The sequence below is a fragment of the Odontesthes bonariensis genome, chromosome 9 (genome assembly GCF_027942865.1).
Source record: "Odontesthes bonariensis isolate fOdoBon6 chromosome 9, fOdoBon6.hap1, whole genome shotgun sequence".
Classification (NCBI taxonomy): domain Eukaryota; kingdom Metazoa; phylum Chordata; class Actinopteri; order Atheriniformes; family Atherinopsidae; genus Odontesthes; species Odontesthes bonariensis.
Genome location: NC_134514.1, coordinates 24587063 through 24615010, shown reverse-complemented (window position 1 = coordinate 24615010; position 27948 = coordinate 24587063). Strand labels below are relative to the sequence as shown.

At 43.9% G+C, this 27948-nt stretch overlaps 1 protein-coding gene across 2 annotated transcripts; it reads right to left on the bottom strand.

Annotated features, from left to right (window-relative positions):
* Positions 1-40: 40 nt before the first annotated feature.
* atm (ATM serine/threonine kinase) lies at positions 41-27695 on the bottom strand. Of its 2 annotated transcripts, none has more exons than XM_075473728.1 (63): positions 27576-27695; positions 26131-26240; positions 25916-26034; positions 25508-25653; positions 25158-25322; positions 24887-25052; positions 24527-24765; positions 23902-24071; positions 23594-23772; positions 22389-22760; positions 22092-22295; positions 21776-21877; positions 21362-21599; positions 21151-21282; positions 20095-20220; positions 19886-19975; positions 19579-19768; positions 19131-19324; positions 18964-19043; positions 18707-18862; positions 18439-18514; positions 18199-18341; positions 17259-17376; positions 16967-17137; positions 16617-16792; positions 16248-16491; positions 15514-15629; positions 15282-15408; positions 14957-15156; positions 14684-14858; positions 14368-14526; positions 14111-14243; positions 13919-14014; positions 13652-13823; positions 13427-13568; positions 13159-13335; positions 12879-13056; positions 12650-12758; positions 12317-12475; positions 12093-12201; positions 11911-11999; positions 11708-11810; positions 11443-11591; positions 11231-11335; positions 11021-11140; positions 10688-10922; positions 10419-10589; positions 9126-9245; positions 8218-8435; positions 7892-8099; positions 7653-7778; positions 7311-7451; positions 6432-6570; positions 6123-6205; positions 5846-5986; positions 3211-3327; positions 2878-3027; positions 2501-2666; positions 1974-2060; positions 1687-1801; positions 1307-1370; positions 1055-1197; positions 41-945 (listed from the first exon to the last, which is right to left on the bottom strand). In XM_075473728.1, exons 2-63 carry the CDS (start codon positions 26200-26202, stop codon positions 762-764), a joined length of 9294 nt encoding a protein of 3097 aa, XP_075329843.1. In that variant the 5' UTR covers positions 26203-26240; positions 27576-27695; the 3' UTR covers positions 41-761. The 2 variants fall into 2 exon arrangements, with proteins under 2 accessions (XP_075329843.1, XP_075329844.1); XM_075473729.1 differs by having other exon boundaries at positions 12650-12755.
* Between the last annotated feature and the right edge of the window lie 253 nt (positions 27696-27948).

Here is a 27948-nt window from a genome sequence, read left to right as displayed (position 1 = left end):
AAGTAGGGTTGAAATGATTTGCAAATCATAGAGTTCTGTTTTTAATCACATTTTAAAATGAAATTTTTTGACCAACATGTGTTGATACTCCTTGAAAGATACAGTCATTTTAAAAAAAGAGCAGCAGGGAAGTAATAAAGTAAAGTGATAAAGCAACATAAAGAGGTGAATAAACAAACTGTACACGCAATTCTGACTTCTCGAGATATTCTACCACCTTGCAGAACAACAAGGTCTAATACACAAAATTAGACAATACACTAAAACAACTTACGTGCAAACAGCTGAAGTGAAGAGAAGCCCTGCTTAATAAGGATAAAATGCAATGCATAATGTTGCAAACATTCATAACATGTAGTCATTGGCAATAATTAATCACTTCATACCTCAGCTGACAGTAGGAAAACATTTACATTCACCTGGGTAAGACAAAGCCGACCTTTACAAACAAACATCATCATCATCCCTTTAAAACAAGGTGGTACCAACCAAACAAACGGTTCTGTTTTGTACCCTCACGACTTGGCACTTTACAGGTCACTGCTGCTGCTGCAAAAAACACGTGTTCATCTCAGTTTTAACCGTCAAAAAAAAACACAACATATTTACTGCTTTGACTTCATATTAAAGTGCAAAGGTTGGCAGAGACGGATTTGCAAAGTCAGAATTGGCATCGATCTGCTGAAAAAATAAAATTAAATTAAAAAAAATTCTTTGCAAAAGCACGAGCATATCCAGTCCAAGTGTACCTTCTCTAAGGTTTACACCCAGGCCTGCCATCCTGGGAAGAGCCTGCTGAGGTTTTTGGGGTCCATGGCTTGCTGAATGAGAAGGTTGACCTGCCCCCCTACGCTGAGCACCGTACCTTCCTCCACCCCCTTCAGCTTCTCCTGCAGCCGCAGCAGCACCCGCTCCGCCACCTTGTTGAAGCTCTGGCTGTCACTGCTGGAGGGAGGGATGAGCAAGAGATTTAAGAGAGGAAACAGCATTTATTTTGCAATTTGAGGATTAAAACCCCACTCGACGGTTTAAATATCCTCCTCGACTGAATCACCTGGATTTACGATGGTTGTCGATGTCGTCGCCTCCCATTGTGGAGCTCAGTGTTGCGTTGAGCTCCTGCTGCTCGTCATGCTGCAGGTAGAAGGCCTTTAGTGGGTTCATGGTCCAGTCAAACAAAGGGTCATACAGCAGCACCTATACAGCACATAAAGCAGACAAAGTTATTGTTTCATACACGATTAACGGAATTTAAAAGTAACAAAGAAGCATTGGTATTCTCCTGAAAACCACATTTTGCTTGTACCTCTACAATTGTCACCACAGCTTCTTGAGAGCTCCTCATCACCTCCATCGTCTTCTCACAGCATCTGATCAGAAAAAAAAACAAAAAACATGTATCATGTCTAGCATCTTCTTAGAAAGTAGAGTTCGCTTTATCTACAGTGAATTAAAAGTACTTTCTTTGCACATGGTGTGACAACAGTTCACGGGAATATACCTAAAAGACATTGCATGTCGACCTAAGAAATTAATACGGTGATGCAAAAAAAATACATGAGACAGAAACTCCAACGCACCCACGGAAGTTACCGCTAATTCACAAAAACAAACAACAATACGAGAACAGCAAAACAGATAAATGTAGAGCGCCATCAGGAATACAATCAGACAACTCCTCCTCACCTCCTGAAAACTCCCTCCACTCCAGTGATGCCCATACCGTCCACAATGTCTCTGGAGAGCCTGAAGGGGACAGTCTCAGGGGTGGGGAGGATTTTACCCTGCTCAAAGGCCACGCCTGATCACCAAAACACATGAGGAGGAAGCACAGCCAGGAAGGGGATTTTCATACAACCGTACAAATGTAAAACTTTCATTCCAGGCGGTTGGCCTCTGTTTCGATATTTGATGAAGAGAAGATTTAACGTCTTTGTAGTCTTTTTAGAAGAGTAAGGAAGAAAAAAAGGTACCTAAATCGATGTGCACCAGTTCTGCAGTCTGTTCATCGATCAAAATGTTCTGGATGTGTCTGTCGCCCAGGCCAACAATGTAGCCAACTGTGTGTGTGTGTGTTTGGTGGGGGGGAGAGAGAGAGAGAGAGAGAAAAGCAGTTCATTAGTCAAAGTGAAGCTGGATAATAAAATAAAATGGGTAATGCAGTAAACAGCCTCAGGGGCAAACCCGGTACAGGATTCAATTCTGAAGTCACACTGGTTAGTGTTCATACTGACAAGATGTCAGAAGACCATGGAGATGTCAGAAGACCACCAATACTACATGAGCTGCTGTTTCTCTTATGGTTTGGCCCGGGTTTTTTTTTTGTTGATGCTGCGTGTATTCGCACTTTACAAACTGGCGGGTTTCGAATTTTTGTCTTCAAGAAACTACCATCTACCAACGGTCAACATTTTTATCCAAAATAAAAATACGTTGTACATTTGGATGCGACACACTGCATCTATAGTACACAAACTGACATGATCATGAGAATGTGTACCTATCGACGAGGTGGCCACACTGCGAGTGTAAGCCAGCCGTTTCTCCATCCACACAGCGGGATCCAGAAACCGCTCCATACAGAAATACCTGAAGACCGGCCGAATATTTTTGCACACCACGTTGTAGGCCTCGAGCTTCTCATCAAATGCAAGTCTCTGAGCCTCCTGTAATGAGCAGATAACATGGATAAACTTTGAGCAGTTATGCAGAATGTGCAAGAATTCTTTTCCGACCTAAGACTGGTTAAACCCAGTCAATGATGAACCCCTAAAAAAAACAAAGTGAGAACTTTGTGGTTTCTTAGAAATTCCTCAGTTAATATGCTCAGGTGTGTTATATGGTTTTCTTTTGACACCACTGTTGCCGAATCCTTACCAACATCTTCTTGCGGCAGGCCAGGTTGGTCCAGTCTTGAGGCCGGAAGCGTTTGTGGGCTCCTTTATTGGGCTCCACCAGAAACTCCCCGATGGGCACGGTGCCAGAGCACCACTCCAACACGCCGCTACGCTGGGAGAAAGGCACCACCTGGGAAGAAGCGTATGAAGCCATCAAAGCGTAGTTCAATGTTTTAAAGCAGCTCTGAAATTGCTTTTAAGAAAGCAATTACAAGTTGTAAACATTGATCCAACTTGAGGCGAATGTTTCCGATTTATTCGCCTCTTGACATGAAAAAAACCAACAAAAAAAAAACAAAAAAACAGCGGTGACCTTGTATCGTCTGATGTTGAGCTTCCTCTTGCGAGTGTCGGTGTTGCGCTGCAGCAGCATGGAGCACATGCTGAAGACCTGCTGCATCACCGCATCCTGACGCAGGTCGTCCTGACCCTGTTCACAAGGACGGAGCAAAAAAGGTGTTATGTCATACCAAGGAATACCGTTCACCTGATTTTGAACATCTGTTCAATTCTGCATTAGAGAAACATCGCAAGCAGTGATGATGGGTGTGAAAGGAAGTGAAAAGTTTAACTGAGATCCGAGTTGATTAGCTTGGAGTCTGACAACTTATGGAGGAGTCACATAAGCCTGGAAGCCAATTCCTTTTGAATGCAATTTGCTCTGCTTTTTCTATCATTATTATCTTTACAGTCCACAAACACAAATTTTTGTGTTAAGCGAGCCGCACTACTTAACTGTACACTTGTAAGTGACCCTCACTGTGCAAACATTTACATAATGTATTTGCAAAGGGATTTATCAGAATCAATACTCCATTTTTCTGTTTAATGTTCAGCATTGCATTGTCATTACTCTCTCCACTGGTCCTGTGTCAGGAGATCTAAATATGGCATGTTGGGAAAGACTTATGCTAAAACGAGTGTCAGATCCATCCATAAATCATCTGAATGTTTGACAGTGGGACGATTATGGGAAAGCGAAATGAATTGGAAACAGAACGAAAAATGCAGGTCTAAAGCTGTCTGGTACAATATATGTAAGGCAGGGCAAACAACCACCACCAACATGCCATCCACAGAATTCTGCTTGAAAAAAATATGCCTGGATGTCTCATTGCTCTTGAGATAAATAATGTTGATTAAAACAGAATGCAGCAATTTGCAAATCTCACAAACCAATAGCTTATTCACAATACATAATAGAAAAGAAAAATGTCAAAATCAAATGCTGAAAATGAGACGTTGTGTTATTTTATGAAAAATATCAGGTAATCTCGAATTTGACGGTAGCAATAAGTCTAAAAAATTTGAAACAGGACCAAGTTTACAACCTGTGTTGCAGCCCGTCAATAAATATCTGGAAACTGAGACCAGAAATGTTGTTCCATTCTTGTCTGATATGGAGTTCTACCTGCTCAACAGTCCTGAGTCTTCTTTGTTGTATTTTGCATTTCACGTTGCACGAAATCTTTTCATGTGGTGAAAGATCTGGACTGCAGGCAGACCAGTCCAGCACCCCAGATTCAGTATGTGGTTTAGCTTTGTCTTGCTGAAGTATGCAAGGCCTTCCCCCAAAAAGACATCATCTGGATGGGAGCATATGTTGCTCTAAACTTATATATATATATATATATATATATATATATCTCTTTTAGCATAGATGGAGCCTTTACAGATGTGTCCAAGTTGTCAGTTCCATAGGCACTAACACACTGCCATACCATCAGAGATGCAGGCTTTTGAAATGAGTGCTGATAACGAGCAGAGCGCCCCATTCCTCTTTAGACTGGAGGACATGATACCCAAAAAGAACCTTAAATTTATATTTGTGACACCAAAGAACAGTTTTCCAGCTTTGGAGGTGCTCTTTTTGCTTTTTGTACCCAATAATGTTTCGGACCTGTTGCCAACTAATCTCATTCGTTGCGGCATCTTCTTTCTGCAGTTTCTTTTTAGCACCGCTTACTTTCCCAGCCTTTTGTTGCCCCATCACAACTTCTTTGAAACGTTTTGTTGCCATGAAATTCAAGCTGATGTCTCACTTTCAGTATTTGATTTCTGTCGTCCAAATCACTGCATTCTATATTCATTTAAACTTAACACGGCATTCCCAGCATTTTGTTCAGAATTGATATATTTCCGTGAACAACCACAAGCCTGAAAGATTCTGGCACAACTTCACCTACTTCCAGGGTGCACAAAGAGAGAAAAGTATCAAAGAGGTCAGACTTCAAGCAACACTTGTACTATGGAGAACTTTATTGTTTGATCTACATGTTTTGGCGTGTGGCCTTTATGTGGCGCTGGTCAAACAATAAAGTTGCTCTATGTATTATAGTACAAGTGTTCCTCCAGCCCTTAATGCCTTAAAAAGCAAAGTCAGATATTTTTATTAAAGTAGTTTTCTTTCTTTTTTTGTGAACTCTCTGTTCTTAAATCTGGGTTTAACTCTAAAAACAGAGGGGGAAAAGACCAGAGACAAAAACACCGTTTCTTCATGACATTTCTTAAGTGGTAAATGATTAGCTTTTGAGTGTCTTTCAAATAGTCCTGCAAACACGAATGCACTCTCACACACGTATGCAAACCCTCCCCTCCTGTCTTCTGAAGAGTGTATTCATCACGAAAGTGTGAAAGCATGTTTGTCTGGCTTTAAACACAGGATTAATTATTACCAGCAGCCAAACCCAAATGGAAAATAACTCATTTAAACTACAACAACCAAGTTCGAAGTGAGCAGCTTCCCCGCCAGGTTTGGTCAGGCTTTTAATCACACGACATGTCAAGCTTTAGCTAAATGAGGGATGAGAGCACATTTGTCTAGTCGAGGACACACAGAAATGTGCATTTGCGCCTACACTAAGATGCACTTATCGGTTAGATCAAAGGCGTACTTCGAACACTTCGTGTCACACGCCCAACGCCATCAAACACACGTGCGTGCTTACTTTGACCAGCTGTCTCCTGCTCTTGCCGTCAGAGCCCAAGCAGTCGATGATCTTGGGCAGGTTGACTCCTCCAACCAGGCGATAGTGGGGGAGAAAGGATCTAACAGTCACCAGGTCGTCATAGCAACCAGATGGATCCACCTATTTCCAACACGAAAAATTGATTTAACATCACAAGACCTGGTGGTGGAGAATTTCCACCTGAATATCCAGTGGGTCAGTCACCTCAGGTGACCTTTATCAACCCATCCATTAGGCGAGTTGCATAATGCATTACCTTAACCTCCATTGTGGGGATGACAACCTCATCAAGGTCTTTGATTTGCATGATGGGCTGATCAGCAGGGATGGGAATGGCCTCTGAAATGGATGCAGGAAACAACCAGACATTTTAAAAAGTTATCTCCTGAAGTTGCCAACCACCTTGCCCCAAATGTGTTTACCGTGAGAACCATTAAAAAAAACCAAAAAAAACAATAAAAGATCAAAGTATAAATCATCAGCTTTATTGTAGGAATTACATTCAATTTGACATAAACATAAATCTCAGAACTCTCGCCTTCTCTTTTGTTTAAGTTCTACTCACTCTTCTCAGTCTTGTGCCTGCTAGCATCCATATAGGCCAGAGTGATGTAGGCATCACATAGACGCTCGATGCCCCGAATCATCCCGCCTCGCTTTTTCCTGATCGCACTGATGATCTTCAGAGCCACGTCTGAACGCTCCTGCGCCGGCATGCAAAGAAGAGAATGTGGCGTTTAAAAAGTTGTAAAGACAACTGATGATGAAAGGAGCGCAACGTAGACTTTATTTTTTTTACCATTTCACATCTAACACAGACTGGAAATGAAAGTACTGAAGAGCAAAAGTAATGGCTGTGAAGACATTAATAAAGTCAGGATTTTACTAGAAGAACACTTCAAATTTAAAGAAAAAAAAAAAAAAAAAGTCAAACACTGTTTGAGCATCATCTTTGGTGCTGCTTTTATAGCCCGCAGGTCAGCGAACAGATAAAACACACTGAGACCAAACATGCTATAAGAGTATGCTGTGCAGCTGCATAGCATCAAATTAAACAGTGACAGTATTTGCTGCAAAGGCCAGCAGAAAATTGCATTCAACATTAACATGCTGTCGCGACTATAAAAGATGTGCACACAAGTTTTTGGGGAAAATGTGCAACATTTTTCGTTTTTTGACAAAAATACTCTGGCCTTGTGTTTTCTTCTGTGCTCCAATATAAAGAAAATCATATTCAAGCGATACATGAACACAGAGAGTATGAAATACGTATAGAAATGTTAGTCGGGTTCGACGTAGAATACATATTCTTTTAAGTATTGTTAATGCTTCTTCCACTCCCGGCTGCAATGCTTTTATTTTATGTAAAGCACTTTGAATAGTTTTGTACATGAAATGTGCTATACAAATAAATTTGATTTGATTTGTTTCGTGTCAGCCTCACCAGGTCAAATGGCGAGGGCTGCCGCGGAGCGCTCTTAGACACTCGGGTTCTGCAAAAGCTCTCGTCTTTGTTGGCGTTGACCAGGGCGAAGATGATGAAGAGCGTGTGGTGAGGGTGCTCCAAAGATGCTCTGCAAATCAGCTACAAAGAGAGGAAAAAGAAAACGACGAAGCAGCAGGAGAACATTTAACCTTGCTGTAGTTTTAGTAGTTTTATCCGTACAAAGTAAGTTGGATTATTGGAGTTTAACAGACAACGAACAAGTGTTTATGCTCAAAGAAATAGCTACATTATCATCGTTTTGTGCAGCTGTTACTGAAAACGGATTAAGTGCTGTGTTACATCAATGAGAACGTCATGGAATCCAGTGTCCTCAGAGACGCCTGCTGCAATCTTGGTCCCCATGCGAGCAGCCAGCTGATACATGAGGGGCAGAAACTTGTAGGATGGGATCCGCTTCCCTCCTTTCTGTAAAACAGAACAGTTAGAGAGAAAAAAAAAAAAGAAAAGCTTCTGTTTTATCAGGTGGCTTTTATCACAAGCAAGCGCAGCATTAAGCCATCTCTCCATGTTTCACTAACCTTCATCATGTCGTTCACAACTTTAATGTCGGCATTCTCCAGCCAGAGCGAAGCCAGGCGGAACACCCAGGTGTCGTGCTCCTCGCCTTGCTCCAGACATTGGATGTAGTTCTCCACCGCCTTGCACAGGAAGCGCTGTCTGTCTGTCTGCAGGTTGGTCAGGGCCTTTTCATCCAGCTCCAGCTCTTTCTTCACCTTCACTGTGTACCTGCGGAGTAATACAGCAGGAAACGACACTTTCAAAGCAACTCAAGACTTCTCATCTTCAAAGTTTAATTCTGCACGCAAAAATCACAAAGCTGTGGAGCTAAAGGGGGGAAAACAACCTGTTGGAGGTCACTTTACGCTCCCTTATCAAGTCCACTTCCATTTTGGCCTTCTCCAGAAGTGCCTGCTTGTTCTCAAACTCGGAGGAGTTCATGTACTTGTCGATGCTCTGGTACTGAGCGTCAGAGAAGCGAGCCAGAGACAAGAAGGCCTCTGTCCGCTGGCTCTGGAGCCTCGGATCCCGGGCCCCCGACTCCTCCTCTATCACTTCTACGGCCTAAAAGATCATCCAAAATAGTGCCATCAGCAAGAGAAAAAGCAGTCGGTGTAAAAAGGTTAAAGATGAAAGAAACACACACGCACACAACTCAACAAAACAGTGTATTTTCTAAAAGAAAAAACAAAAAAAATATCCCAAAGAAAAAGTGCGACCTGATTCGGTGAGCTGGGTGCCGATGTATAAACACACACACACGCATATATATGAATTATTTCGTTTTGACTATATGAATCTGCCTGAGCCAGAGGACATAAACAGTAAGCTTGCAAAAATGTAATATCTATGTCTTCGCCCTCTCCTAATTTATCTGGACAAACCTAAATTATTCATACATTCATTATTCGGGTGGTCAAATATTGCCTGGCTGATGGATAAAGAGTCATTCATTTCTCTGAGGGCTGCTGATACTATATGTGTGTACTTCAGGGCAGTGGAAAATTACATATATTAGTCTCTTTTAAACCTTTTTGACATTCCTGTTTGTGTGCTAGAAAAAGAGAGACCCTTCCATATCTTCTGAGTGGGAAAAGTATTTTCCTACCAGAGCAACAGCTCTGCTCTGGAGCCACGTTTTAAAAGGCATTTTAGGAGTTTTCAAAGAACTGTGGACATGTGTGAAAACATTTCCCATTTCAACTGAAAGGCTTAGTGTTTTGTTCATAAAGCATAATGCACGCGTCCTCTTACTCTCTCCAGGTAGTTCTCCAGTATAACTCCAGGACTTTCCAGGCAGGTCTCAGCCAGCCAGTTACCGCACAGCCTGAGGCACTCGGTGTAGAGCGGTGTCAAAGCAGGATTGAAATCCACCTGGCCAACACACACAGCAATATGACGGTTTCATCCAGACTTTTGACATGTTGGCTTTACTTGTTACAAGGTGAAAAAGATATTACGAGGGATTTAGCATAATGGAGAGAATGCATTAAGGTATTTTGCAAAAAACGTTCAGCTCTTTTTGGAGATGGGGGCTATCGTTTTTGGTGTTTCTGACTTTTATCATTTTGAAAATATTTAGGTTTTTGTGCAACTCTTCGTCCCTTTAAAAGTAGTGGTAAATCCTTTCAAATCATTAAAAAAGCTTCCTCCTCTTTCAAACTTAACTACTTCAGCATACTTTCAGCTAGAGACACCATTCCAACTTTAAAATGTTCACAAGACATTCAGCTATTACCAATTGTTTCAGCTTTTTAAAATCTTCAGCCAATTTTGAAATATGACAGTTTAAAAAATATGAACATTTTGCTCCTTCTTGGTTTTTATGAATGAAGAGCCAGCAGAATGGCGCACTGGTCATTTTCAGCTTTTTCTGATATTCACACAAGTTCCTTTAACTTTCTTACAGTTTAACTGACAGAAACAAAGTATACCTTAAAATGTAGGAAAAATTGTCCCCTTTCAGCCAATGTAACTACTAAAGAGCTCACATTGACAGAATTCCAGCTATGAGCCTTTAAGCTAGAACAATCTCTCAAATTCTGACGAATTCTCTCACTAACTCCAATGTTAAGTTTGGTAGTACTCAAAACACAGCTTCAAGTGTGTTCAACCTGCTGCCATTTAAAAATATTTCACTCAATTGATATAAAAACTACATTGCCGTGTTCCTCTAAGCCTTCTGCTTCTGACGGTCTTCAAATTATTTTTCTGGCTCTTCAACTTTTCTCACAGGAGGTCATAGTATCCCATTCAGCCATTTTCTGCCCTTTCTCCTGCAGTTCTGCTGGGTGTGAGCTCGTCTGTTTACAAACATTCCTATCACTGTGAGGACATCTCTCTTCCACTCCTCTGCTACATGTTACACTGCAGCCATTTTAAGTGAGCATGGTCAGCTATCCCATTCAGCTCATAAGCATTCTCCCAGCTATTTCGCAGGAACAGCTCTTTCTAGTTAAACTAAATATGATTTTCAATGCAGTGACAAAGTTAAATCTGCCCTTTTTTCTGAGCTGTTTCATTCGAGTTTGTGTAGCTGTGTTTGACCTTTTTCTCAAGGTTGTGTATCATCTGTCTCAGTAGACCCAGAGCCAGACCCTGTTCTCCCTTCGCCCAGAAAACCTGGGCCTCCTCCAGCTGCCATGGCGACACAGGGAGCGACACCCAGGTCCCTCCACTGCCGTGCTGCTTCATTTGGTGGACGGCGCGCTCTGCAAGCTGGACGACAGTTACAACACTTTAAGTACTTTGTAGAAACCGTGCTGAAAGATTCCACAACAAAACAAAGTGCACACATGGGCACACGTGGATGCTACCTGAGTATTCCCAGCCTTGCGAGCCAATCGGCAGAGCTCCATGAGGTGATCTGTGAGCACAGAGCTGAGGTACTCGATGTTGTCAGGGTTTTCCAACCTGGATAACAGGGTGTGCTGGGCCACAGAGCGCACGGTGAGAATGGGCTCCACCACGGAAAAGTCGCTGTCCATTAGCAGCTGCGAGTGCTGCCGCCACTGGCTGCAAACTTCACTCAAAACCATATCAGAGAGGGGCCTATAAAAGTACACCAAACACTGGCATTACATACCTCCCGCTGACGCATCCTTGCTTTAAACACTCTGTTTTTACTGTGTTTTAACAGATTAAATCACCTGAAGAAGAGCTGTTTAACATCCTCCAGCTCCCTGACGCTCTGCAGGTTCCTGAGGGCCGGGTACAGAGAAGACACGGCCTCCAGACTGCCTCTGCAGAGCTCCTCCACCTCAGCACCCCTGCAGAAATGCACAAGCACATACCTGTGTGAATCCCACAATTCCCAAGTCAAAACTTTTTATGTTTGCCATTTTATGTTTCCACCACACCTGGCTTGTTTCAAAGTTTCATCAAACGAGGAGAACTCTTTGTCCCTCAGTGCTTGCAGGGCACAAAACACAGATTCGTGGAAGCCGGGACTGGATTTCTCACTCCTTATACAGTGAAATATATTCAGAGAGAAACAATAAAAGGTGCTAAGTGAAATATACTTTCGAACGAGGCAAATGCAACAGTCCCGACACAAATTCGCCTCCCTCACCTCTCTGACAGCTCACAGTCCCACTGGGTGTTTCTCCAGGCTGCTTGGAAGCGGAGCTCTCGGAGCTCAGCTCCCCACTCCACCCCTTCACTCTCCAGACCCCTCATGTAGGTGGCGAGGATGTTGCCAAGACCAAAGTTTTGCAGGCCCTGGCGACACATTTGGAACAAAAAAACATCCAGATTAGGCAGACGTCAAAATGAATGCAAAGAAATTTTGTTCTGATTTTGAAATGTTTCACTGAGTGCAGCTTTAACCGTCCTACCTCCAATATACCTATTTGTCGAGTGACCTCGGGCAGAGTGGAGTGAAGATCATATGAGGTCAGGGCCTTTCCCCACATGGCCTCATGTTCATAGGTTCGAATCCTGCACATTAAAGCAGCAAAACAACACTGGACTTATCAACACTCATCAACACTGATAATGGCAAAGATCTGATGGCTTCTTTTATCAAGTTATCTTGAACCTCGTCAGCGGACTGGTCATCGTCTCTCCTCCACAACCATACAGACTATCAGGCTCCCCGATGCTGCGATACACCTCGATCAGCAGCTCCTACCAACACACCAGGAGGGAGTCATGCTTTACAGTGTTGGGGTAGAACATGTTTACTCATGCAAAAAACAACATCCACCATGCAAGACAGACCTGCAGACTGATGTTGGTGTCCTCCACGCTCTTCTCAGTCAGACTGGAGATGGTGAAGTTCTGGCTGTTCTCCTCGAAGTTGAGCTTGCGCGTCGTTCTCGACTTTGTTCTGCAAATTTGTTCAACAAATTGATTAAAAGGAGAGAAATGGATAAGAAAAAAAAAAAAAAAGCCAGAATAATGTTTGAATATGATATAAATGCAGAAAAATCTTCTTTGCGTGCCTGCGACTCTCCTCCATGTTAGCTTTGATCTTGTCTACGTAGATCTCGGTGTACAGCAGGGCGGTGAAGTGAGCTGAGCACGACTGAGCAGCTTTGGCCACCTCGAGATAGTTCAGTTCCAGCCAGAAGTTTGCGTCACACACCGTGCCACAGGAGTTACTACAACAAGGATATAGAAGATCATATCAAAGGCAATTTGCACACGCTGCATATCGTATATATATATTAAGTCCATTAATATCTGCTTTAATCGACAACAGATCTGCACCATCGCAAGAGGGACAGCAGCACCCATTTGAGGGAATGATATGTCATTACAATAATATTACAAACATGTCAGATTTCAGCGGTCTCTGTTGATGTCTCAGATAGTCGATAACAGCCAGCATGGTACGCAGAGATGTCTTGTCGTACAAGCCCTGACTGGCAGCGTCGGACTCTGCTGGGAGCAAATAAAAAAATTAAAATAAAAAAAAAAAGCAAACACGACAAATGTGATGACAGCCATCATTCAAGGCACATTTCGCAACCATTTTTTGTTCTGTCGTAGGCACAAAAATACCAGAGTCAGAGTTGAGAGGTGTGGCGGATCGGCTGGTGGCCTGAGCACTTCTAGAACAGAAGCTGAAGAAGTCCTGAATGTGGGAGGAAAGCAATTCCCTCCACGAGCCGCTGGAGTCATCCAGAAGTATGGAGTGAATGACGAGGGGCAGCAACCTCTGACAGCAGTCCACCCTCACCTGGAGACAGACGCAGGAAATTAGGAGAGATCCGATGTGGAATTTGATTAGCAGATGGATTTCAACTGAAACTGGGTCTGAAAAAGACTTCAGTAAGCTCACTTCACACAGTGTTCGCGACAGCAGCAGAGCTTCACTCCGGACCCCCCCGCTGTCCAGCAAGGCTGTGCACAGAGCCTTCAGCCAGGCCTTGTGACTGCCTGTCTGGGGAATCCAGAACTCCTGGCTTTCCAGCTTCCTCTTAGCCTCCAAACTCTCCTCGGCACTTACAGCAGCCACCTGATCGGGGTCGATAATAACGGCTTACTAAATGCTTACACACACAAAAGAGGAGGTAAAATGCATGACACGATAACATCCCTTAACCCACCTTATTCTTGGCTATTCTGAAGGGATTGAGGTAAGCCAGCATGGGGTCTCTGTTGTCTTTGTGTTGGTCCCAGAAGTCGACCCCAGACTGAGTGGCGAGGATGTTCTTCACACACTGAGCTGCTGCTCGCCTCACCTCAATGCTGGCAGAGAATAACAGCGCGATAAACCACACGTTTTCATAGATAACAACGTTTAAAGCAAGGATCTGCAGCATTCTCTGTACCATCGCTGTGTGAGCGCGTCGTTCATGCAGCTGAGGATGATGTAAAGACACTGCGACTCCGTGGAGGTGAAGAGAGACACGGCCTTTTCATAGAGGGGATCTCTGCCGTGGAGGAGGGCGATGGTGGAGAAGTCAACTGGACCCAGTTCTCCCAGACAGCTGCCTGCTGCCTCTGCAGTAAAAGGTTTGAGCTTAATATAAATCCCACAAAACCTCATAGTTGCCAAGCGAGCATATGGCTGCTTTAGAAGTGACTTGATTACATACCGAGAATGTCGGCTCCTCCTGGGTGACTGGTGGCTAGCTTGCAGAGCTGAAGCAGACCGAGGACGAGCTTCACCAGCACACTGTCAGTGGGGTCAGCTATAGAGGGACACCAAATAGATAACATTCAGCTAATCAAATCTCATTTCTGTACAGTTTGCTTTTTATGCAAAGACTATGTTGCTGGCATCGCACCATGGCACTCTTTGAGCAGCTCTCGGATCTGTCCCTTGTTGTGATGCAGCTGTCTGGTCAGCTCCTTTAGCCCCTCGAGCCTGGTCAGAGGTAAGGAGTCACAGGACGCCACTGACAGGAAGTGTGCTATCTCCTGTACGAGGGAAACAACAGCAGTTTACCTACAGGATATCAGCAATTACAGCTCTTTGCACTTAAGCAATCACAACTGCAACAAACACAGAGAAATGAGGAGCATGTATGTCGGTCGCAGTTACCTGTCTTAGCGTGAAGTTGCCGGTGATGTATTTGAGTTTGTGCTGGACGGATCGGAGCCCTCTGAATTCAGGGATATCAGGAAAAGGCTCCAACCTGCTGATGGCTCCTTTTAGCTTCTGCTGATTTTCTATGACTAGAAACTGCAGCAGATTGAGCACCTCGAGGGCAAAAGAGAATTCAAAATTGAAATGGGAGGCTGCAATGAAGTCATTAAGACCTGAGGCGCGCTTAAAACAAAGGGAAAAGAAATGCCTTTGCACAGGAAACTAACTAACTTAACTTAACAGGAGCTTGAAAAAACATCCTTTCCCTTACCTGCTGTGAAATAGAGGGTCGGCTGGTCACCTGAGCAGTTAGAGTCCCCACTATGACCTGTAAGTGGCAGTCTAGAGCGTCATCACAGAACTGCAGAGCAGCCTGACACACAGAGGCCAGCAGGTCGCAGCACAGAGAGAGGCTTCGGTCAGAAACCTCATCACACTGAAGTGGTCTGGAGTCCGGAGGAACACAAAGTGGTTGAGCTTGTGTTTATTCTTCTGGTGATATACGGAATATCGACACAATTTCCATGCGAGTGTCAGCACCAACCTGCTGTTGATGTGGTGAATCAGAGTGTAGATGATGTCTCTGAGGGCGAAGGCCCAGGCTCCTCCCAGGCCCTCCTTCACCTCCCTGAGCAATAGGCTGACAAACAAATGGTACATGAGGAGGATGCGGTGACGCTCATAGCTGTTGGTCGTCTCTGCCGCTCTTTCACACACGGCCAGCAGAATCCTCTGGATGGAAATCTAAGGCGCAGACAGAGAGGAGTTTTAACTTCATTGTGCAGAGCCGAGGGAACACACGAAACAAAAGGGGATTGATGTCAAGACACAATAAAACATCAATAAATGCAAAGAATAACACGCTGTACCGGGGTTTTTGACAGGATGGTGACCAGCGACTTGTGGTTGGCACTGTGGCACTTGCTCAGATAGTCCAGTGTAGCTTTGATGACCTGAGAGCTGAAATATGGTGGATTTGGTACAGGATCCAACTCTCTGAGAGGCATAACAAAAATAAATTTAACTGTATATTCTGCCTGACTTCTAAGATCAATGAACAGAGAAAGTAAAGAACGAAATGGTACGTTTTAACTAACTAACCCAATAAAACGTTTCAGGTCTCCTCTGTCTCCTTCAGCTCCACCTCCTTCATACAGAGTCATCAGCAGTTCCACTACAATGTCTGCCAGGTTATTGTGGATCAGGCTGTCAATTTGCTGTGAACGCATTTCAAAATGTGAGGAGAGCTTGTGACCCTACTGCAGCTTCATGTTAACATCACCCGCGTCACAGCCTGGAAATGTGCTGCCTTTTGCAAATGTCACAGTAAAATGAACTATTGGAAACCTCGGCAGTGAATGTCCTCCTCCATTTGCACTGCAGATGTAGCTTTAATTTAATGTTTCCGGTCAGATTTACTACCTGTAGGTATAATGTATATCTATATCTACACCTAAAGTGGGGAAGAAAAGCTGAGGGATCCATTTTTTGAGTCTGATCCAAACTGTTGTCTCTCACATGTTTATCATCTGAGAACATGAGCAAAGTTTTAGCCAGGATATAAGTTCCAAGTTCCTTCAATATGCGAAACGAGTAATTTAAAAAAAAAAGCTCTAGGTGCAAAAAGTAACATTGCTAACACACATTCTGTATGTACCTTGAATTGAGAGTGCACAGGTGGAAAACACGTATGTCTGTAAAACTTTTTAGAAAGTGGGGTAGTGGCTTATTCCTGCTTAGAGTGGCTTACAAATTAGTTTCACAAATGCATTCAGAAAAATCAGCCACGGAACGAGTAATGTAACTGCCTGTAGGTGTTACACAGCTGCCTTCACCTGTTTGCCCAGACAGCTGGAATCTTTGAGCAGGTCGTACACTCTGTGGGCCTTCTCTCTCTGCTGTGCTACATGTGAATCCTGTCCAGGCAGTGCAAAGTACGGCAGAATGTTGACCATAATCTTGGGGAAACAATCGGCCAGCAAGTGTCTCCAGTCCTTCTCCAGACACCTGCCAATCGACTTTACTTGCTCGAAGTCGTCCAGGAAGACCAGATGGGGAATCAGCACCTGGTAGGAAGAGCTGTAAGGATGCAAGAGAGGGATGTTCATTCACCATTACCTTCATGAACGTGGTAATACTCCCTGTGTTAGTTACATAAATACATGCAGAGGGAAAACCTGGAAATGGGAAACATTTTTTCTCACTTATAGAAATCTTTGATAGTCTCGTGATCCAGCAGACTGTAGGGAAAAGATCCAAGAGTGTAGCGGTCGTCAGACTGTCTCTGTGCGAGCCATTCAGCCACCAAGTAGTACAGATGAGAGCTGACAAATGTTTTTACATTCCTGTAGCCCAGCACCTTGGATACACTGCACAGCATCTGTGATGAAAACAGGGACAGCAGATATTCCTCTCAGTTGCAGCTTTCAGTAAGTTATTGTTTTACAGCTCATGGCGACCTCATGATTTGTATAAAGGCAATAAAGTGCTGCATGCAAAGCTCAGTCAAATAATCAATTAGTTACGCAAACAAAGTTGCATGGAGACCTGCTACCTTTTTAATGAGCTGCTCCTCAATGTTATTCTCCTTATAGGACTGGAAGAGGGCAAACAGACACTGCTTTTCACACACTGGGCTACAACACAGCACGACGGACAAACTCTTCAGCAGAGTGGCCATGCGGTTGAACGCCTCGTCCTGCTGGTCCTCTGCGGAGCTGCCTCTCTGTTGACAGTCACACCGTAACACATGCGAGGACGGAGAGAGCGTGAGGACAGTGTAAAAGGGGCACAGAGGTATAAAACATACACAGCGGTGGACGTGCGGTGACACTACGTGATCTTACCGGGAACCTCATGCCTTCCTGAGCCTTCAGGTAAATGTTCTCAAACGCTGCCTGCTGGTGTTTCAGGGGCAGCATTTTCCTTCTGTCTGGATGCTCTGGCCTCACCTCTAGAAAGAGCCTAAACACAGATGAGCAAAACAGCAGTGTTAAGATATTATAGTAGTAATAAAGGACAGCGTGGGTGTATAACATATCTTTAAGAGACTAAAACTTTGTGTATAAGTTTAAATGTAATGTGGGACTTTGAACTTGCATTATTATACATATTACCTCAGAAACACTCATATGATTAATTCAGTGGAGCTTCAATCCCAAGATTGTTTGCAGACATCGCCACAACTCATAACTTCCCATTACTGATCAACAAACAAACCCTTTTCATCTGACAACAGAAGTAGGAGTTGATTTCAGACCCGGATAGAAGGATCATAGATTTACACAGGGCAGTACTGCCTCTTGTAGTTTGAAATGTCACTTATTCAGAAAATTGTACACGAATACAAGTTTAACCTTGCAATGATCCGAGAAGCTGTCGATAAAAGTCCAAGAAAGAAGCCCCCACTCCAAAATCCACACCCTCGAGCTCAACTAACGTTTACTGCTGACCACTTGGATGACAAAAAAAAGCCCTCTTGAGGAATCTTTTACAATCAGATGGCTACAATGACCAGATGTATGTCCAGAGGCTCAAAGGTGAGGCAATAAACCCCAATAACACTGTACTAATTGCTAAGTATGGTGCTGGTAGCATCATGGTCTGGAGCTGTTTTTTTTTTCTTTTTTCTTATGTCATCATTCTTCCGACCTCAATTCTATGTTCAGATTTAATAGAAATAATAATAATAATAATAATAATAATAATAATAATGTGCATCTATCTTTCTAACCACCTTATTCTGATACATATTGTAGTGACAGTTGCCAGCCTACTCATGCACACCTCTCCACTGATACAGCTACCAGCATGCGGATTCGGTGGTGGGCATCCGCAAGGTGAGAAGAAAGGACAGAACACACTGGATGGTCTTCCTCTGCGTCAGCTCTTTTGAGGCTCAAGACTGCCCAGTTGCACCGTGGATCAGCCTAAGCAAGGGAGAGTGTCAAAAATACAAAGAAAAGCAACAAGCTTGTTGTAACAAGCGCGATTACCGTTTTGCAGGAAATGCCTTTGAGAGTTTACCTCGAGCAAAGCGACCAGACACTGCACTAAAGCAGCTCGCACAGTTGCCACACATTTCCCCGTCTGGCTCAGGAAACTGAAAAATACGACAGCGGGCAAGAAAGCATAAGTGTCAGTACTGAAAAAAAATTATAAATGTTCATAGTCAAAAACTCTCCCTTCCAAAATCATGATTAAAAAAAACTAATTGATGACTTGATTATAGTAGAAATTTAGCTATGTATATATTCTAAAGGCAAGACAGTGGTGTGTTTGTGGCACTCCTAACCAGAAGCCAGACAACACTTGTAGCAGAGGTCCCTGGACATGTTTCATCTCCTCAGGCCTGTGATGAGTTTTCCCCAGACACTTTATGGAGGGTAACAAACTGAGCAGCACAGCGGCACAGATCTCCTGGTCCTGACGGTACAAAGAACACAGGTCCCTGTGAACACAGCAACAGATACACCGAATTATTCACAGCACAGACCTATTAGCTTATGTTGGACGAATCAGACCATGGATGTTGTCAAAGTTGTTTCTTACGCCAGAGGACGGAGCAGCAAATCAAATTCTTCCGGAGAGAGCGAGTCCTCAGCAGGAAGCTTCGTCAGCAGGACCAGGTACTGCAAGAGAGTCAGACGTTAGGAGTCAAGCAGCGAAAGCCTCGTCACCACCCGCAAGCTTCGCTCGCCATGCTGGCCGCTACCCACCACATTAAGGTGCAGAGCTTTGCTGAAGTTGATGTGCTCCACCAGCAGCAGCAGCCTGCGCCGCACCTCCTGCGGTTTGAAAAGCAGGCTGTGGATAGGCTGGACCGAGCCGCACGCACAGAGGAACTCCAGGACCGCAAGGAGAGCTGGGTCCTGCGGCGCCAGATAATCCTCTGCTAGCAGGCTTTTTGCTCCTGCCAGAGAACAGAACCAGGATTCGTTCACAAGCATTTTCATTGTTGTCTAGGTGATACAAACTAAAAAAAAAATACATTAAACATACATCAAACGAAAGAAATCAGCGCCAAATATTGCTTTTATAATACATTTCAAAGGGTGACCAAGGTCTATATAAGTTAGGCTCTTTGGGAAAACACACACAACACTAAATGAACAAAGAACTGAGGAACATCAACAGCATTTTCTTAGAGACACAGTCTCCTTGTACCTGGGCCACAGGAGGTGTCAGCGTTGTCTCCCGCCAGTCTGTGGGTCCCATTCGTGCTGCTGTGGGACTCCTCATCATCATCAAACAGGTCCACATTGTCCCCGGCTGTTTGAGTTCTGGTCGTTTCCCAGTCATCATCCATATGTTCGTCTTCGACCACAGCAGGAACTCTCTTGGAAACATTGATTAGCTGTAGATAAAAGGGAGGAAGCCTAATTCAGCAAGTGGCACTCTGTTCTTGAAATTAAGAATTTTACTTTCACACAATCTAAAATTTATGATATCATCCAGTCGAACTGTCACTTACCAGCAGTTTACAGATTTCTGCCAGCTCGCTGAGGAGGCCGGCTGGCAGAGTCATTATAAACAGACCAGAGGAGATGGGACAAACCCGATCCTGTGGAAGAACGAGCAAAGCAATTCAGCTGCTGAATCTGTTAAACTTGACTTGATAAATCAAAAGCTGCCATATTTATTAACATTACAACTCCTTTTCACGATAATGGGTTCTGTCACCTTGGTTTCTCTACTGGTGGACTGTGTGCAAAGTCTCATTACAGATCCCAATGTGGACATGGTCCCCTCCTCAGTCATTTTGACTTTCACACCAGAAACAAACCCACTGAGTTCCTGGGCCAAGGCCTGGTAACAAAAACATCACAACAATTTCAAGTTTAACATCTAATTTCAATTTCTAAATGGCAGTACAAAAGTCACGTGATAAAGAAAGTGCACCCTTTTTCAATTCAAAAGTTTTATAAATCAGGGTATGATAAAAACAAATAATCTGGTCTTTAACAGGTATTACAATGAGGTGAACAAAACCTCAGATGAACGACAACACGTGTGTCACTATTAAACAAAAACTGAGTGAGAATGCGTGTGAAAAAGTCCCTTTCTGCTTCCATAAGAATTAAGACAGTGAGTAGCGGCCAGGTGCTGCCTCCGTTAGCAAACTAAATATCAAATGATACAATCAAATATGAAAGAGAATCAACATCCTTTGGACAGACGAGACCAAAGTGGAGATGCTTGGACATCGTGCACAGCACCATGTTTGGAGAAAACTCAACACAAGCACCTCATATCACCTGCCACGCACGGCTGCCATTGGGCAGCTGCGAGTGAGAGAGAGGTGCAACCTGGTCCACCCTGAGTGGACATGAGTCCAGACCTCAACCTGATTGAAATGCTGTGGTGGAACATTGACAGAGCTTTGCATACATGAACGCTAACTAACGTCAATGAACTGAAGCCAAGAGGAGTGTAACAAAATTCCTCCACAATAACATAAGTGACTGATAGCGCTGTACAGAAATATATTACTTCAAATCATTACAGCTAAATGTGGTTCTACAAGCTTGTTGAATAAACTATGACACGGTATAATACATCGTGTTGTCGAACAGAGCTTATATTTATCCAATTTTAAAACCAGGTAACAGCCAGAAGATTCTTAGTTACGTCCCGACTCTCTATACTTATAACCTTAGAATTTAAAGTGAGGCCATTTCTTTTTCACGTGACTACATCACACACAAAAGGTAGAAGTGCACTGAGCTGAATGTGCACCTTTGCTTTAGTGAAGAGCTGTGAGCGACAGGCCTCCTCTTCAGTCAGAAGCCCAACCGAGACGTAACCTGCCAGAACGCCGGTCAGCTGACTGAAACATCGCACCAGGCACTCTGGAGGGGTGGACTGAGACTGCGGAATAAATGGCAGTTTGTCAGTAAGGGCTGCACCAACCCATTATACACACACCAAAGCACCAACTTCTACTCACATCGGGAGAGTAGCAGTTGAGCAGATTGTCAGCCATAGAAAGCAGAGACTGCTCCAGCCTGTGCCTGAGGCCGGGGACAGCAGCAAACTGACAGGCTGCTGATGCCGTGTTCACCGGCGCTTCGTCAGATCCTCGGACATCTGACGGCAGCGTGTTGAAGCTGAACTGCTGGTACAGTCTCTCAATCTCTTCCAGGTTGTCTTTGGCATCAGATGACACTGGTTCTTGAAAAAAGGCCCTTTGAATATAACAGAAATTCTAAAAAGAGTATCTTTGAATCCAAAATGCCACATTAGTGAGTGAGAGGGAGACAGAAATGACAGGACGCAGAATTATAAAATCAAATTAAAGAAAGAATTAACTCTTAACGGGCAGATTTTCTTATCATAAAGAGAGCAAGACAACTGTTTTCACCTTTTCGCTCCATCAGCACCCAGGAGAAACTTCAGGCCAGCTCTCGTGTCTTTCAAAGTCAGTGAAACCAAAATGCTCTCTATCAGATTGTGAGGAAAGTCCCTGCAAACAGTAACAAAATGACATTTTCAAATATATTCTGTGCAGTATGAGCAATAATCAAAGTCCACTCCATAAGCAACACTACTTTTTAACACGAGCTTCCAGTCTTTGAAATGTAAAAGTACATTATCCTGAGACAATGAGGAAATACCGAACCACGAAGAAGCCACGTACATTCAGACAAATAATGTGGAAAAGCAACTCAGTGCCAAACCTGCAGACGATGGGGTGAGGTCTGCTGCTCTCCTCCACCTCGTCGCTCTGGTCACTCATCAGCAGCCAGGCCACAAGGCTCTCCTTTATATTAGGTGATGCGCATCCCTCTGTGACTCCCGCGCAGTCCCAGCCTGAACTTGACATGACACTTTTTGAGACTGGATACTTCAGCATAGCCTGTGCTAGGCAGAGCACAGCACTCCTGCAAGGAAGGAAAGAAAAAAAAAAAACAATTGTAAAAACAACTGCAAAAAAAAACTGGATCGTTGTGTACTGAGAAATTACTGGTACCCACTGGGAGGCTTTGCATGCAGATCCAGAGAAGAGCTTCCAGAACTCTCTGTCCGTACTAATCAAACCACCGTGGACGATGGAGGCCAGCAAGTCGAGGCTGAGGGACTCGGTCTGGGGCGAGCTGACCGCACGTACAGCAAGGGCCGATATCCGCACCCAGAGCCGGCTCAGCTCCCCTCTGTGGACCTGTGCTCTCTGCGGGTAGCGGGCCTGGCAGAAGGCCACCATCCTCAGGCACCGCAGCACATACAGCCCCCTCTCTCCTCTCCGCTGCTCTGCCAGCAGCTGGGACAACACAGACAGGAGCGGGACCAGCTCCTGACTGGGCACCATGGAGGGATACTTAAAGGTGAGCACTGCCGTGATCTGCAGCCTGAGAGAGGAAAAAAAGCAGGCTTTGACGTCTCAATTAAGCACAACAGCACATGTCGATATCGGTGATAATCGTGATGTGAAGATGAAGAATTAAATGTCATTATTGTGTTGATAATACACTCATGATAATATCTCAATTTGATTTAAAGGGATACGCCACCCCCAGGCCAAATTAAGTGTATCCCCGCATTCCCGAGACATAAATAAGTGTGTGGGAGCGTTTTCCTGGCGACCAAGGCATTGTCCGAATCTCACAGCACTGACCACTGCTTGGTTGCGCGTAATACATACATGCTAGCGTCGCCAATCGAAATATTTCGCCCAACGTGAATTAATTTACTTGATTTACCTTCTAATTACTGTATGAGTGGTGTACTTTCACATCGAGTGCAAATGACTGTGTAAATCAACACGGAAGGCTTGGTTTGCTCATGTCGGTTTGGGAACTAGTTTCCGGTGCGGAAAACACAGCCGAAGCACACTCCCCGCTACGTCATTGGGAATCCCCCCCCTCGACTTCCTCAAACAAACCAGCGTGAAGCAGCCAGGGGGTGGCGTATCCCTTTAAGCTGATTGATGGCAATCTGGGTTTTTTTCTTTACCATTTCTTATCTCCTATTTTTTAAATACTTTTTGGGAAGGGGAGTTGTAACAGGAAAACTTCCTTCCCAGTTTTTTATAAATGTAGAATAATATCGCTATTGTGATACTTCTGGCCCCTAGAATTGTATTGTGATGCCCTTGTTTCGCTAAACACCGAAGTTTCAGATAGTTAAGAGTATATTCAGTGCTAACTTTTTATTTATTTATTTTTCATTGTGTATTTCTTACCATGGTATGACATCAAAGTCACTCTGCTGAGGCTGCAGATGGTCGCGGAGGACCTTCCAGCCCATCTCAATGCGCCGTCGCTTGCTGGCTGCTCCATGAGTGGGACTGCCCATCTGCGTGGCTCTGAGGGAAGCCTGGGTGACCTCCAAGACGTGGACGTCGCTGTCGTCGCTGAACAGCTACGGCAAACAGAAGGCGCGAGATCGTTACGGTATTGCATTTATCCCGACTGAGATTCCGAGCCAACGTTTTATTTGCTTTGCACGGACGTGTGGTGGATGTTTGAAAGGCAGGGAGATTTTTCCAACCTGGTGACAGATGTCAGCCGTGAGCTCAATGAGATTTTCTTGGACAGCGATGTGTCTGGTCCCCGTGACGTACTTCCCTCTGCTGCCTATGTTACTGATCTCTTTGACCAAAGCGTTATAAAGATTGTACAACAGATTCCGCCACCTGGTCCAGTCCTCAGCATGAGCACCTGAAATATGAGAATGGACCCACCACACTTACTGATTGTTGGAGAAGATGCCCGTGATTTACACATTTTAGTTAATTACCATTCAAATCTTAAAAAAAACTTAACATTGGTTATTTTTAGTTTTTTTAAAAACAAACTCCAAGTTCAGACATTGTTTTTCCCTTTATTTTCATGCTATAAATGAGCATTTTGCAACATTTTAGCTCAAGAAACTTGAGTTATGAGCTAGTTCATAACACAAAATATGTATGAGCTACGTTGGTCCACAGCGCAGAACTTTACAGTTTCATAATACAAACTCATAGATTGTGCTTTTACTAAATCTTCTGGGATCCTTACATGCCTACATCTACAGAGCTGCAATAGCAGACAGAAATCGTGTGTCACATACCAAATGTTTACAGCGAAGGCTTCGCCATCACTGTTTTCTTTCAAAAAGAGAAGCATCACTCAACCTGCATCTTGTGTCTTGGCTCCTTCGGGGTGGTGAACACGAATCTGCAGGTTGAAGAACTCCACAATCTCCTCTTTGAGGGGCGCGTTCGGTCTCATATCCGCCCACACATAAAGTATGGAAGGCAGAAGCTCCTCTCCCAGACGACACGCTCTCATCCTACAATTCATGGCCGCAGATTTCAAGAAGATGTTCAGAGCTGAGATGAGGTGCTCCAAAACAGTCAGGTGTTTCTCCTGCCTGAAAAAAAAAGTGCATATGTTTGTTTTTATGCTAACAGCTAATTACAGAACATTATTGACATATGAGAGCAAAATTTATCAGGTAAAGGGTATTTCAATGTTCAGAAAAAAGGCTTCACCTGGCATTAAGCAGTGCTTTGGAGAAGAAGCTAAACAGAGCATCGTTGAATCCATCAGTCTGCATGCAGCAGCCCTTCACCACCGTGTGGATGACTCTGCTCAGCAGAACACGGTTGATGGATTTGGATGATGACTGGAACAAGCCACAGTACAAATCCAAAAGACCTAAGGATCAACGAGGAAGAAGATACCCATCCATCCGTGCTTTTCACAGGCTTTCAACATGTAAAAAGATCAAACTCAATCCGTGACAACAACGAGCTCACTGACCCTGCCACTGCGGTTGAGTGATGTCACACCAGTACTTGCGGACAGAGAGGACATCTTTTAAAAGGAGGCTGCTGTAATTTTCTCCATAAGCTGAGCAGCAGTATGAATTCTGCAGGACCTCCATCACATGTTTCAGCAGCTCACTGCACTTCAGACGAGTTCCGCCTGCAGGAGAGCAAACACACTCTAACTGCAGTCCCCACAATGTGTTCAACATGACTCCTGTATTTTTACTTTTAAAAACTAAGGTGGCTCGGTCTGGTCAAGTAACGAAAGATTTCAAAATCTAATTTGAAGTTGTATATTATAATGTCACAGACATCTGGATCTGCTCAGTGCAGGGCTCTCACGTTTGTTTGCATAACGTATGAAGAACTTGATCAGGCTGCACGTTTCAGCCATCTTCTTTTGCCGCGTGGCCAGCGTGGTTGCCGTGACGTTGGACCTGCTGGACTGCATGCTTTCAGTCTCCCTCTGGACATAGCGCTGCAGGAACCTGATGTGGGAGAAATGGGATTATGCAAAACAGAGAAGAAAGTTTTCATTTATCACAGCACCTTGCTTTTGGTAAATAATGGAGTCTAACTGAAGCCAAACAAATTAAAGTGAAAGTAGACAGATAAGACTGAAAGGCAGGCTGGTGAAAGAGGAAAAAAGCACCACCTTAGCATGATGATGTGTGTAAAAATAAGAAGAATTATCTGCCATGGGTAACTGTTTATGTGCAACTATAAAGCAAAAGGTGCAAGTCAGGATACCTGAAAACGGCATCCCATGTGAGCTGCTTGGAGCCTTTGGCTTTAGGTCCTGAGATGCGGTCCAATTCTGGCACAGTCTCTGGAGATCGAAGAAGCCGCCTGAAGCGCTCCGCTTCTTTCTGGTGGCACAAAATGAGGGCACATCACAAGCGATAAGCTATAGGGCTGACAGCATGGCAAAATACATTTCGTTCCGTTGACCGTCTGCGTATTACCTTCCTCTCTGTGGCTTTGTCACTGTCCAGCCCTCTGCAGCACGCCAGGAGATCACTAAGAGCGAGACTCATTTTGTCCCACAGTGGATCTATAAAGTAGACTATTAGACCTGCAGGGGTGGCAGAATACAAGGTTGAAACTTTTGCATGAAAATGCACGCGCACAGAGCTATGGCCCTTCCTTTGATTTGCATATTGGTGTACACCCATTTCTTGTTACAAATGACCACAACCCCAATTCCAAAACAGTTGGGTTGCTGTGTGAATGCAATGACTTGAATATCTAAACCAATACAAACTGGAGCATAGAAAACACAAAATAATGAAAGGAAGACATTTCCCTATTTCAAGAATAATTTGAGAGGTCATCTTGAATGCGATGGCAGCGACATACAAACAGCTGGAGGAGCACGTGGCTCCTAGAATGTTTCACTTTCATCGTTTGATGTGTTTTCTGTGTTCAAATGTAAATAACTGTGCATCTGCACGAGGATTGACCATGTTCTCTGCACCCCACGTCATGAAAGTACTAGATACTTTGGCCTCCAAGTGAAACCTCCTCCAGATCTTCTTGTTTGTTCATCAGCCTTATGTGAGTGTGGACAGTGCTAGCATATAGTTTCTGTAGGGTCCTCTATCTGGCTGGGATAGTAGTGGTGGTTCAATACCATCATTGTAATCTTTTTAGGCACCTTGAACACCATCTATCCGCTTAAGAGTACTGCCATGGAGGCGTTTCAGTGCCCACTGAAGCCCATGTACGTATATCAAAGGTGATGAGGCTGGAATTGTTGGGCACCACAAATATACGGACTATACTGCTGGACCCACACTGTGGGAAGGAAGGAGAGGAGAAACAGACGATTCTCTCTGCTCAGATCTTTCAGTGTGTGCAGTGAGATGGCGAAAAGCATCTACCAGGTTGTGGTGATGAGTGCCATCCACTGTGCTGTAGTCTACTGAAGGAGAAGCATCTGTCCCGAGGATGCCAGGATGACAGACAAACTCATTAACCTACATTGGTTCAGACTTTGAGAGGTGTGTGTCAGTGAGGACCATGACGTTACTCGTAGGTCTGATTTGAACTTTATTGTTATTCTTGATCTAGAGTTGATGCTACTGTAACAATAACAATACATAACATAACAATTTCCTTTGCGGGATCAATAAAGTATATATTTAAACAAAAGGATGTTGTTATTCTTCAAATCTATATCTGCACAATAGCTACTTATCAAGGCATGCATGTGTCCACGTTCTTCTCCAAAGCACTGCTGACAAATTGAAAGTTCAAATAAGTGTTTGTTAACTTGGATTCTATAAAAACACTGTTCACACTGCCTTGCCATGCAGTCGAGAGACTTTAGCACCACTACATTTCCCATTAAGCTTTGCATTTGATTCACAAGCCTCCATTCAAACACCCTCAGCCTGTATCCACTGACCTCAGACGGCTGAGTTGATTGTAGTCGTGAAGCTGTCACGCATGCAGATGCATATGCGAATGTTAGCCGAGGTACTATTGTGCGTCCCATGATAACTTTGCCATCTTGACGTGAGTTAGCGGCCACTCGCACTCACGCACGCACACACACACAGGATATTCCCGCCCCAGCAGAAGTGATGTAGGCGGCATATCACATCCTGGTCATGGTAAGTATTTAGTGAGTCCATTTCACCCGACTTAAAGAAACTTAAAGAAAATATATTTTTTGGTTGAGTGCAATTGAAATTTCTGGTAGTGATATTTGCACAAATTCTAGTCCATTTCCATACATTAAATATTTGTATATTTATAAGGTATTTTGCTGTGTATCA